The sequence below is a fragment of the Saccoglossus kowalevskii genome, chromosome 15 (assembly GCF_978046115.1).
Source record: "Saccoglossus kowalevskii chromosome 15, keSacKowa6.1, whole genome shotgun sequence".
Classification (NCBI taxonomy): domain Eukaryota; kingdom Metazoa; phylum Hemichordata; class Enteropneusta; family Harrimaniidae; genus Saccoglossus; species Saccoglossus kowalevskii.
The window spans coordinates 272,446-286,941 of record NC_140655.1 but is presented as its reverse complement, the minus strand read 5'-3'; the positions used below and the strand labels follow the sequence as shown (position 1 = coordinate 286,941).

At 35.8% G+C, this 14,496-nt stretch overlaps 1 protein-coding gene across 2 annotated transcripts in view; it reads left to right on the top strand.

The window, feature by feature from the left end:
- The window catches only part of LOC102802400 (polyamine-transporting ATPase 13A3-like), a 340,426-nt gene that overhangs the window by 157,968 nt on the left and 167,962 nt on the right, over window positions 1-14,496 (top strand). For both annotated transcript variants that reach the window (XM_085508596.1, XM_085508595.1), the window contains one exon: window positions 4,281-4,403. In XM_085508596.1, the coding sequence (XP_085364722.1) occupies window positions 4,281-4,403 (123 nt within the window). The remainder of the gene's footprint in view (window positions 1-4,280; window positions 4,404-14,496) is intronic.

Here is a 14,496-nt window from a genome sequence, read left to right as displayed (position 1 = left end):
ATATAATGCCAGATGTCATTACTATAGCTGGTTTATATAATGCCATATTGCATTACTATAGCTGGTTTATATAATGCCAGATGTCATTGCTGTAGCTGGTTTATATAATGTCATATGGCATTACTATAGCTGGTTTATATAATGCCAGATGTCATTGCTGTAGCTGGTTTATATAATGTCATATGGCATTACTATAGCTGGTTTATATAATGCCATATGACATTACATTAGCTGATTTATATAATGCCATATTGCATTACTATAGCTGGTTTATATATTGCCATATTGCATTACTCTTTTAGCTGGTTTATATAATGCCATATTGCACTAATCTCGCTGGTTTATATAATGCCAGATGTCATTACTATAGCTGGTTTATATAATGCCAGATGTCATTGCTGTAGCTGGTTTATATAATGTCATGTGGCATTACTATAGCTGGTTTAGATAATACCATATGACATTACAATAGCTGGTTTATATAATGCCAGATGTCATTGTTGTAGTTGGTTTATATAATGTCATATGACATTACTATAGCTGGTTTATATAATGCCATATGGCATTACAATACCTGGTTTATATAATGTCATATGGCATTACTATAGCTGGTTTATATAATGCCAGATGTCATTGCTGTAGATGGTTTATATAATGTCATGTGGTATTACTATAGCTGGTTTATATAATGCCATATGGCATTACAATACCTGGTTTATATAATGCCAGATGTCATTGCTGTAGCTAGTTTATATAATGTCATGTGGCATTACAATAGCTGGTTTATATAATGCCATATGACATAAACAATATCTGGTTTATATAATGCCATATGACATAAACAATATCTGGTTTATATAATGCTATATGGCATTACAATAGGTGGTTTAGATAATACCATATTACATTACAATAGCTGTTTTATATAATGCAAGATGTCATTGCTGTAGCTGGTTTATATAATGTCATGTGGCATTACTATAGCTAGTTTATATAATGTCATATGGCATTACAATACCTGGTTTATATAATGCTATATGGCATTACAATAGCTGGCTTATATAATGCCATATGGTATTACAATAGCTGGTTTATATAATGCCATATTGCATTACTATAGCTGATTTATATAATGCCATATTGCATTACTATAGCTGGTTTATATAATGCCAGATGTCATTACTATAGCTGGTTTATATAATGCCACATGGCATTACTATAGCTGGTTTATATAATGCCATATTGCATTACTGTAGCTGGTTTATATAATGTCATGTGGCATTACTATAGCTGGTTTATATAATGCCAGATGTCATTACTATAGCTGGTTTATATAATGCCATATTGCATTACTATAGCTGGTTTATATAATGCCAGATGTCATTGCTGTAGCTGGTTTATATAATGTCATATGGCATTACTATAGCTGGTTTATATAATGCCAGATGTCATTGCTGTAGCTGGTTTATATAATGTCATATGGCATTACTATAGCTGGTTTATATAATGCCATATGACATTACATTAGCTGATTTATATAATGCCATATTGCATTACTATAGCTGGTTTATATAATGCCAGATGTCATTACTATAGCTGATTTATATAATGCCATATGGCATTACTATAGCTGGTTTATATAATGCCATATTGCATTACTATAGCTGGTTTATATAATGCCATATTGCATTACTATAGCTGGTTTATATAATGCCAGATGTCATTACTATAGCTGGTTTATATAATGCCATATTGCATTACATTACCTGGTTTATATAATGCTATATGGCATTACAATAGCTGGCTTATATAATGCCATATGGTATTACAATAGCTGGTTTATATAATGCCATATTGCATTACTATAGCTGATTTATATAATGCCATATTGCATTACTATAGCTGGTTTATATAATGCCAGATGTCATTACTATAGCTGGTTTATATAATGTCACATGGCATTACTATAGCTGGTTTATATAATGCCATATTGCATTACTGTAGCTGGTTTATATAATGCCATATTGCATTACTGTAGCTGGTTTATATAATGCCAGATGTCATTACTATAACTGGTTTATATAATGCCATATTGCATTACTATAGCTGGTTTATATAATGCCAGATGTCATTGCTGTAGCTGGTTTATATAATGTCATATGGCATTACTATAGCTGGTTTATATAATGCCAGATGTCATTGCTGTAGCTGGTTTATATAATGTCATATGGCATTACTATAGCTGGTTTATATAATGCCATATGACATTACATTAGCTGATTTATATAATGCCATATTGCATTACTATAGCTGGTTTATATAATGCCATATTGCATTACTATAGCTGGTTTATATAATGCCATATTGCATTACTATAATTGGTTTATATAATGCCAGATTTCATTGCTGTAGCTGGTTTATATAATGTCATATGGCATTACTATAGCTGGTTTATATAATGCCAGATGTCATTGCTGTAGCTGGTTTATATAATGTCATTTGGCATTACTATAGCTGGTTTATATAATGCCATATGACATTACATTAGCTGATTTATATAATGCCATATTGCATTACTATAGCTGGTTTATATAATGCCATATTGCATTACTATAGCTGGTTTATATAATGCCATATTGCATTACTATTGCTGGTTTATATAATGCCAGATGTCATTACTATAGCTGGTTTATATAATGCCATATTGCATTACTATAGCTGGTTTATATAATGCCATATGGCATTACTATAGCTGGTTTATATAATGCCATATTGCATTACTATTGCTGGTTTTTATAATGCCATATTGCATTACTATAGCTGGTTTATATAATGCCATATTGCATTACTATAGCTGGTTTATTTCATGCCATATTGCATTACTATAGCTGGTTTATATAATGCCATATTGCATTACTATAGCTGGTTTATATAATGCCATATTGCATTACTATAGCTGGTTTATATAATGCCATATTGCATTACTATAGCTGTTTTATATAATGCCATATTGCATTACTATAGCTGCTTTATATAATGCCATATTGCATTGGGCCATTCCAGTTTATATCTGCATCCCCCCCCCCCCCCCCCCCTGTTGATGAGCTTGTGTGTTTACTTCATACAGGGTATATATTCCATGGGTGTATAAGTCATACAAAGTTTTATTTCAAAATCACCATTCACCTACAGTAATGGAAATCCAAATCTATAGTTCCTACTTATGGTGTTGATGAGTTCCATTGTGCCACCATAGAGTAGGATTTCCAAATATAACTCTCATCATAAGCTAATTTACCAATTGCAAAATTTTATATTTGATAATGGAAATCCGAACTAGTCCTAATTCACGGTGTTGATGAGCTCATTCGTGCCACCATCCTTATCTAATTACAGTAATAACTATTTCATACTGGCCCAATTTTGTTACCATATACAGTCAGAATTCCATGTTTTTTTAGTCATACTTTTGGAAATCCAACCTCATCAATCGGTATGTGGCGAGATAAAATAGGCCATATTTTATTTTAGTAGCCATAACTGCCTGGATTTCCAGGAATTTCTTTTCCATACTCGTCTGGATTTCCAGATTCTGTTTCTCCATATACAGTTGGAATTCCGGGGTATTTTCCCCATCATACAGTGCTGGAAATCCGACCACATTAACAGGGGGGGGGGGGTGCAGATATATACTGGAATGGCCCATTACTATAGCTGGTTTATATAATGCCAGATATCATTACTACAGCTGGTTTATTTAATGCCATATTGCATTACTATAGCTGGTTTATATAATGCCATATGGCATTACTATAGCTGGTTTATATATTGCCATATTGCATTACTCTTGTAGCTGGTTTATATAATGCCATATTGCACTAATCTCGCTGGTTTATATAATGCCAGATGTCATTACTATAGCTGGTTTATATAATGCCAGATGTCATTACTATAGCTGGTTTATATAATGCCATATGGCATTACTATAGCTGGTTTATATAATGCCAGATGTCATTATTATAGCTGGTTTATATAATGCCATATGGCATTACTATAGCTGGTTTATATAATGCCATATTGCATTACAATAGCTGGTTTATATAATGCCATATTGCATTACTATAGCTGGTTTATATAATGCCATATTGCATTACTATAGCTGGTTTTTAAACATCTCAGGTGATACTGCATGTAACATGATAATCGGATAAAACTTAGACCACCATGTTTAGTGTTATTGTATTTTATGTATTTTTTTTGATAATTATTACACTCTGCAGGAATCTCTTAATGATGTTATTATTAGAATGGATGACAACTTTGGCCATGCTACATATCACTTTGCCCTGGATGGGAAATCTTTTGGTGTTCTTAGAGACTACTATTCATATCTTATGCCAAAGGTATGTATGTTTCTGAAATAATTCTAAAAACACTTATGTCATAATAGTATGATGTTCATCTTTATTCTTCATTTGCAGCATAGCAGGACATGTATGTTTCCTTCTCACATAAAAGCATTCAAACTGTTTTGAAAAAACCCATCAAGCTTAAAAAAAAAGTTATTTATTCTTGTTCTATCCATTTGCAATGTAATTCTCATTAGTGAAATTTGTGTGTGAAGCACAAAATATGAGTCTTTGCGGTTAGTGCATATATGTATTTATGTTTGTAGTGTCAACCGTATGATGACTTTCATTTAACTTCACATCTACTATGTGAAGACAGACCTACCATGTCAGGATCATAACTATTTTCTTAAAATTTCCTAATATTAATATTTAATCAGGTTTAAGACAAGTTTGCATAACTTGGGGTTTAGTAAAGGAAGATTAATGTTTGGTACTATTTATATTAATATTCAATACTTTACCAAACCTAAGCCTCGCAAATATTTCTATATTACTGTAAAGGGGGTAATTATTCACTGGGTTTTAATTTAGCTTATTTCGCTGACTGGAAAAATGCGCTAAATTAAAACACAGTGAATATGTAAAATTTAGCATAGAACACATTATCTAAATGACGAAACCGTGAATTTAAAACCCACTGAATATGCCCGAAATGGTAAATCAGTGAAATTTAAACCCAGTGAAAATTAGTCATTTTACAGTAAGTCACAGGATATTCTATTTTATTCAACTAAAATTAAATGTTTGTTTAATACCGGATTATGTCGTAAATTCGCCCAGGGCCGTTAAACGGCAGTTCGGGTTTTAAAAAAAACCAATCGAATCGGCAGTTTTTTAATGTGTTATTTTAATCTTTTTCAATGCCTAAAAGTTTCGCCGTAGTCATTGATGCCTATTCAAGGGTATTGATGTTTATTGCAACTAGCGTGAATGGGTTAGCTTCGTTTCGACAATGAGCTGTAAATAATGTTAAATTATTCTTCAAATGCTCAGTTTATGATTTGAAAACAACTATTTTTTTATTTAAAAACAAATCATGCTGCTTTCCCATCAAAATCCAAGCCAAAAATCGTACAACAACATCGGCAAATCTCTTCCGTGCTGCGTTCAATACCATTAACATATGTAAATGTGCTATAATGGTAATTTGAACACGTTGGAATCATCCACTGTTTTCATTGGTTAATTATCGATTTGACCTGAGATGGTGTTCTTTGACCTGACCTGACCTGACATGGCGGATATTCATTTTTACAGCATCGAGCATTGAAAATGCGATCGGAATCATTTGCTTACGATGAAATAAGTTGAAATTTATTTACATTTAATAACAATTCAGCGAATTTATTTTTTGCACGTTATTATAATCATTACTAGATAATAATCAACAAATGTAATACGCAGCATGACCGGATCATTTGCTACTAAGCAATGCAGTTGTGTTCGTTGTTGTTTGAAAGTTCTTTTAGAATATACTTTTGTTACTAATAAAATGAAACAAAATAATTGTATTTGGCGCACAAGGTTTGTTAATGTGATTTTTTTGGAGAAAGATGCGCAGTCTACTTTTTAATCCAGCTAGAAAAAAATGTATACAATTTTAGATTTGCTTCTGCAATAGTTTCTTTTGTTTTGGGTGGTCCAATTGCCGGCATTGAAAATCTAAGTCCCCTAAAAATATTTGATGATAATTTTTTGAAAATTTGAACTCCAAATAAGGGCCCACCAGTCGTGAAATCGCCCAGGGCAATTTTTCGGATGGGCGAAGTTATGGCAGAATCCGGTATATTATGAGTCCACATTCGGACGAAGTCAGAAAATGGGGACTTATAATTTGGTCTCCGTCTGTGTGTGCGTCCATCTGGAGTCATATTTCAGAATCTTTTGGGTCGATTCCGTTCATTCTTTGCATGTGCCTATTACTTTATGTGAGACATATGCACATGCAGTCGATTAGCGATTTGATTCACATGTCATGTGATTGGTTGTTGACACATTCAGAATAGGCCACGCCTCCAACTGTGCCATGCATTCGGGGCAACTGTTAATTATTCGTAAATGGAGTAATTTTTTTTAGTTTTCTTGATTTATTCTGCAGATTAGGTAAAATTTAGCTCAGACTTTGGCGAAATTTGAAAGAGCAACCAATATTCTTCAAGCTGGTATTTTTTTTTTCAATTTTATTTTTCATTCTGTTTGACTGTTTTTTCGAGTTTAAAAAATGTGAGTTGGCTGGAGCCTTCATCCCTTGTCTATTTCTTACACTAGGTACCAGCCGAACCCCCCCCCCCCTCCCACTCATATGGACTGCGTACAGGTGATTATAGTTCCTGGGATCCCTGTGGTTTACCCTCAATGATGTTTGTCCAATGAAATGCACTATCCTTATGAACACTATAAAAGTTCATTATTGCATGCAAGAACTGTAACTCAAGTGCAATGTTCTCTAAATGACTGACTATGAATATTACAACCGCAATGCCACTTTACTGATTCTTGTTCCATGATAATGAAGACAGCAGAGCTATTTTGACCGTCAGGACACTTGTACATGTTAGGATACATGTCCATGACAATTTGTTTCAAAATCGGATCAAGGATGGCCGATTGACAGCCATCTGACTTTTTGGCCTTACTACTATATTTCTAAGTTTTATGTACCATTTTCATTTGTATTGGGCACATACATCATACATGTCAGTTTGTTTCATAATCAGATCAAAGATGGCCGAATAATGGCTGTTTTTATTTTTGGCCATACAGTATTACTTTATCTTTGTCACCCATGTATCATTTTCATTGATATTTTGCATGTCATAAATGGATACATGTACATGTCAATTAAATTAGCAATTTGATCAAATATGGCCGACTGGTGACCATCTTGTTTGTTTAAAATGTGATAACTTGGACATGCTTTCACTTGTGATCTATGTTTTTCTTTGCTATGTCTTTAATGGGAGGGGTCGTCACACAACAAGTGTTCGAATTTGATGCAAATAAACAATCTGTTGTATTTGCCACATGGGAAACTCTCACAACAATCCCTCCTCTATAATTATTAATATGACGAGCACAAAGAGAACTTTCAAAAATTTAATGGGGAAAAATTGTAATGACTTGTTTTAAACAGTGTTTACTACATCACCTACCAGATATTCCGTGGAAATAATAAATTTTGTTTATTACTCGTTAGGCTTAATTACAGCCCCAAACAGAAACTACTAGTCTAGAGAATAGACCTGGGTCCAAAGGGATCCGCCTTAGGGGTCACCCCCTAGGGTGATCATGCACCCGAGGCCTGTCAGTTTCAATTCTCTTTTTAGCTCCGCTCTTGACAAAGTCGACACAGCGGAGCTGTTCATATTACTGATTGTCAATCGTCGCCGTCCGTCGCCACCGTCCGTTGTCGTCAACTTTACAATTACAAGTCCGAATTTTTTCAAATTTGATATGCAAGTATCTTGGATGGTTCTTTCTTAGATTTGTTCATTTCATAGCAAAATCTCAAATTCTCTATGTTTGATGAATATTTTTGTCATTTTTGGTGGAAAGTGATGTTTTCGACTTCTTGTTAAAAACCACAAGTCTGATTGTTTTGATACTACATATATAGGTACTACATGTGGACCTCTCTCAGATTTGTTTATTTCGTGATGATATCTTTAATTCTCTAATTTTGATGAATGTTTTTGTCATTTTTGGTAAAATGTGATATTTTCGACTTCTTGTTAAAAACCACAAGTCTGATTGCCCTCGATACTATACATATTGTTCATTTTCTAATGATATCATCTGTTCTTTAATTGAAATGTGCATTGCTAACGGCGGAGCTATCTCAGCCAACAGGCTGCTTGTTTTCCGGTACATGTGGTACGGAATATTTTTTCTCTGCAAGCATGTACTGGACAAAAGAGGCAGATTACAGGTCTCTTCCTCCTCTGACTCCTCATCCCTCGTCTTGTCTTCTACCGAGGGACAAAGTCAAGGCGGAGACGACCCGGCAGGAAGTAAAGAGTGGTATGCCTAGTATTGCCTCTAATATTCCTCGTTCCCTAGAGGTTTTTTTGGGGGGGGGGGTGGCGTCCTATCCTAGACCACAGGCAGCTGAATGGGTTTGTGGAGCCTAATCGCTTCCGGATGGAAACATCTATTTCCCTACTTCTGTCAGTGCACTCGGGTGTTTGGCTGGCATCGCTGGAGGTGAGTGATGCATATTTCCACATCCCCATTCACCATTCTTGCAGCTGGTATCTCAGATTTCCTTTAGTGGGCAAGTTTACCATATATATATTTATGTACCACCCTACTTTTTGGTTTTTGCACGACGCCGTAAGGATATGTTTAGACAGGTGACAGGTTTATCTGAATCCATACCTTGACGACAGGTTAGGGCATAACGAGACAGAGAAGAGTCAGCGGAACATGTGTGATTGACGCAAACGCTCCTCAATGAGTTGGGCTTTTTAATAAATATTCTCAAGTCCAACCCCATATCGTCCCGCAACCTAGTTTTTTCTGGGTATGCAGTTTGAAACGGAACAAGGGCTTGTCTGCCCTTCTCAGGTGCGGTGCTACTCCTCTGTGGAGCTCAACAGCCAACTTCGGTCAATGGGGTCGGCTTCTATGCGCGAACTGATGTGCCATATTGGCAGTATGACTTCAGTTCGTCGTCTAGTTCCGTCTGCTGCTCTCCAGCCTCATCTGATTCAGAGGTGCTTGTTGGACCGCTATCCCACATGCGGAACCTGACTTTTTGGGTTCACTTGTCGAACCAAGTCCTCCCTTAGTGGAAGGACACTCAGAACTTAGAGAGCGGAGCACCCTTACTCCAACGACTCCCTTGCTGACTCTTATTATGAAAACGTCGCTCCAAGGGTTGGGTGGCCATCTGATGGACTTTCTAGTCCAAATAATGTGGCCGACCATTTATGCGGACCGCGGACGCCCTCTCGAGACGTAGTCGTTTTTAGAACACCAAGTGGCACATCCCCCAGTCGCTTTTTTTTCGTCTCTGGGATGGTCATCGGATAGGTCTGTTTGCCAATCACCGAAATCTCAAGCTTTTCGATGTACATGTCCCCGCTCTCGAAGACAAGCACATTTGCAACGGGTGCTTTAATGATCTCTAAGAGTTCCATGGATGCTTACGCCTTTCCACCCTTCCTACTCGCGCACAAAGTGTTGAAGAAACTGTGACTGAAGCCCATCTGCTTTCTGACACTGGTGGCGCCCAATATGCCAGTGAAGTTCTGGTCCTAATGGTTCAGACTGAGACTTGTCATTGGTCCTAGCGGCATTATGACAGACCCCTGTATTTTGCCCCCCGTTTTGTTAAGATTTATAAAATTAAATAAATATTTTGAAATACTAAAATATTATTCAATGTTTTAACAGCGTACGTAGTAACTCTGAGTCTGAGTGACGATCAGAAAATTCTGAGCTTTACTCTGAGTGTGACCTTAGCAATTTTTGTGAAACAGATATGAGTATATTCTAGTGTTTATAAAGTTGCAGAGGTTTATATTTATTAATAAAAATAAAATATCTCAAATCCCCATGGATTGGAAATGTTTCTATGCGCTCTAAAAACAGATAAAGTGTTCAGCTAAGTATGCGTGGATTGTCATAGTGTTAATCATCGAACACGAGAGATCACAAGAGTTTACCGTCATTAATGGGGTCTGTCCTGGTGTTAATCATGGAACATGAAAGTGTATCGCTAGTACAGGCCGGGAATACCGTTTGTCACAATATATTTTTCTTGTGTGGATATTTTTAGTAAAAGGGAACTAAGCGCCTAATTTGTATTTTTTAAGTTATGTATATTGATTATAAATTTGATTTATAAAATTAAAAAAGGATGGTTAACTTTAGAGTTGTGATGATTTTAATATGAGAAACCATAAAACTGTGAAGAACTTTTGTCTGCGCCATTTTAGGGACTGTGGGGAAACAGTCAAAGGCAAGATCATTATCATTATCTTTGTTTTGGGATGTTTTTGAACGTACTCAAACTCTTGATGTCAAGCAATTTTCGTCATGATGTTTTTCAGCGTGATTTGACCTGACAGGTCACACCTTTCATTAACCAAACAAAATGCTGTATCATACTGACGGAATTTCCTGATTATTGATGATGATTTTTTTTAACGAAATGTGGATGTGAATGAGCGCGATGTTAAAATGCGATCTGTGGAACTGATTTCGTCACCCACCCCTAAAACAGGTGATTCACAATTTTCGAAAGGTAAACTGAGTGTGGAGGAAGTATTTAAATACCCTTCATGGTCGCCAACAGGTCACGATGTCCATACCCCATTCACAATGATAACCAGTTTCCAGGAATGGCTTCCATGGGGTTTAATTTTAAGCATTTTAAGCAAATGTCTCTTAAAGCTACAGTTATAATTTATAAAAAATAAACCATTGAAATTGTATTCCAAATACAGTTTACACAACTATAAATTAAGGCCGAATTGAAGCTTGCTTTAAATAGTTGAATTCCTTTGTAATATCGAAACTGCCCAGATAGTAAATATTTTATTTTTTCTAAATTGAAACTTTAATCCACAACGTACATGCACAAGTAAATTTCAATAAATAGGAAAACACAGGCTGAACACATTGTTTCACAGACATCATGATAACAATGGCTGAAACCAAATTTGTGTAATGAAATGAATCATTTTTTAAATTTTATTCTAATGAGCACTTTCCATTGTTTTTAGTCCCCGTTCGGACGGAGTCCGAAAACGGGGACTTATGTTTTGCCCTGTGTGCGTCCGTCCGTGCGTCCGTGATCACCTGTATCTCGAACATGCATGGACCGATTATGTTCAAACTTCACTCATACATCACACATTATATGGGACATATGCACATGCATTTTTTTCATGATCCGATTAACGATAGCCGAATAGCGGCCATTTTAAGGCCGAAAATGCATCAAAATCGCACATTTTCACCATTCCGGACCCGGATCTCAGTTATGCATGGACGGATTTCGTTCAAATTTGGTACATACATTAAACATAATAGGACCTTGATGCACGTCATTTTTTTTTCGGATCAAGTTCGAAATGGCCGACTGGCGGCCATTTTGTTTTAAAGAATTCAGTTCTGGATCCGTATCCGAGACATGTCTGGATTGATCAAGTTCAAACTTCACACACACAAGGTACATCATGTCACAAATAGATATGTGCATTTGTTTCATGATCCCATTAATGATAGCCAAATGGCGGCCGCTTTAAGGCCGAAAATGCATTGAAATCGCACATTTTCACCATTCCGAACCCGGATCTCAGTTATGCATGGACGGATTTCGTTCAAATTTGGTACATACATTAAACATAATAGGACCTTGATGCACGTCATTTTTTTTCCCGGATCAAGTTCGAAATGGCCGACTGGCGGCCATTTTCTTAAAGAATTCAGTTCTGGATCCGTATCCAAGACATGTCTGGATTGATCAAGTTCAAACTTCACACACACATGGTGCATCATGTCACAAATAGATATGTGCATTTGTTTCATGATCCCATTAATGATAGCCAAATGGCGGCCGCTTTAAGGCCGAAAATGCATTGAAATCGCACATTTTCACCATTCCGAACCCGGATCTCAGTTATGCATGGACGGATTTCGTTCAAATTTGGTACATACATTAAACATAATAGGACCTTGATGCACGTCATTTTTTTTCCCGGATCAAGTTCGAAATGGCCGACTGGCGGCCATTTTCTTAAAGAATTCAGTTCTGGATCCGTATCCAAGACATGTCTGGATTGATCAAGTTCAAACTTCACACACACATGGTGCATCATGTCACAAATAGATATGTGCATTTGTTTCATGATCCGCTTAACAATAGCTGGATGATGGCCATTTTAAGACCGAAAATGCATTAAAATCACGTATTTTCACAATTCCAGAACCAGATCTCAGTCATGCATGGATGGATTTTGTTCAGATTTAGTACAATGTGTTGTACATATGCAGGTGCATTTCGGTCATGATCTGCTTTGAATGTATATGTCACTCAAATATGAACGGAACGGGGACGTGTCATTGACAATGACTTGTTGATATTTGATGTTGTCATTTACTTTGTATTAGTAATATCATTAAGGTCTGTGGTAATATTAGTTTGCGAGTGTCAGGTACTCAGTTTCCCGTTTAATGGCATGTCCCATTGCCAGTCAATTTTTCTTTGGAATATCTTACTTTTAGTTTCACCTCTATATCATCGCGATGTACCCTCCAATATCATGTTTTGCAACAACGACATTTTGAATGCATAACAAAATACAGTTAATTCGAAAATTTTATAATAAGGCTAGCTGACGTCGGCCGCTGCTCTTGCTGGGACGTAACCAAACCAGCCTGGGACGGAAGTGTTGCACAATGCCTTGGCGATTCCATTATATTTTAGATGTCTTCCTTAAAAATAAATGAGTTTATTATTTTTATAAAACGTTCAAAATAAAATTAATTTATTAAAATGTGGAGTATATGCGTACATGAAATAATAAAGTGTACGATAACAATGAATAAAACATTGTTTAATAAACTCGGCGAATAGAGGAATGTATATTTATCGCAACAACAATAGTATTCTACGACTTCCACGCTATCGAATATAAAAACTTTTCAACAATGCAAACAGAATATTGCTGAAATAAAATAATCATCATCAAATCTATGTCAAAAGGTCAAGTTGCGTGAATACAATTTTAACGAAGGACGCACTCCCTGAACGCGCGGTAAGGGAAGTGACTCCTGAAAACTGAATGTTCTTTGCGAACTATCACTGGGAGAACGCAACATCAGTGCATTTGGCAAATGAATCAACAGCCATCTCTGCATGTTTTCGGTGTGATTATGGAAGAGATTGTTTACTTATTTATTTTTTTACGATGCAGGCAGCTATTTTGCACCTCTTTGCGATTTTTCCCAGATTTTCGGTGTTGGCAAATACGTTGACAACTCCGAAAAGTTCGACTGCCGATACTTATTTATACGGACGCAACTTAGAATAAAGAATAAACCAATGTGTTGGGGCAAATAAGTTATGTGTATACTCTTGATTCATTCCTTTCAAAGAGTCTGACTTGTACCTTTCAGTTTGTCTCAACTTTTATTGGCACCCATGAACTGGAATAGTTCACATTCAAATTTAAAACTCAACTCAACATCTAGCTATTACACCGAACATTACAACATTTGTATACATTTTATTATAATATTTTATATCTTCATAATAATAATAATAATAATCTTTATTGTAATCGTATCCTTATTAGGATCTTGACAAAAGTATAGAGAAAAAAAAAAAGTAGTAAAATAAAAAAATAACATTAAACACATTAAATAGAATTAATATGTTATTGGCATTAAATGCGTCCATGTTTAAGTTTGCGTAATTGTTACGAATGCAACGCATTGTCAAGTCAGTAATATATCAATATTCACAGACCCAATACGTTTGCGTAATTATTATGAAAGCAATTAGAATGTTGAACTATTCAGAGCCGGTACAATATTGTAAACAAATTTGCTTAAATAGAAAAGCAGCGCACTAAGTAAACGATTTTGAAATATTCAAAGCCAGTACAGAGTTGCGTAATTACAGTGCCGTGAGATATAATAACAATTTCACTAGATCGACCACAGGGAGCCCAGGAACTATGATCAACTGTACGCACTCCCTATGAGCACGGCTGGTATCTAGTGTAAGAAATGGACAAGGGATGAAGGCTCCAGCCAGCTTACATTTTTTAAACTCGAAAAAACACAAAAAAAATAAAAAATAAAATGTAAACAAGTCATTGTCAATGACACATCCCCGTTCCGTTCATATTTGAGTGACATATACATTCAAAGCAGATCATGACCGAAATGCACCTGCATATGTACAACACATTAAACTAAATCTCAACAAGTCATGAATGACACTGCCTTCGCTAGTTGTCATTCTAAAGTTGCATGGACATAAATTGGCAAACGTGATTTCTATGGCATTTTCAAGTTTATAGCACTCTCCATCCAGGTCAGCATTATTCTCAGCAAGGAAACCAGA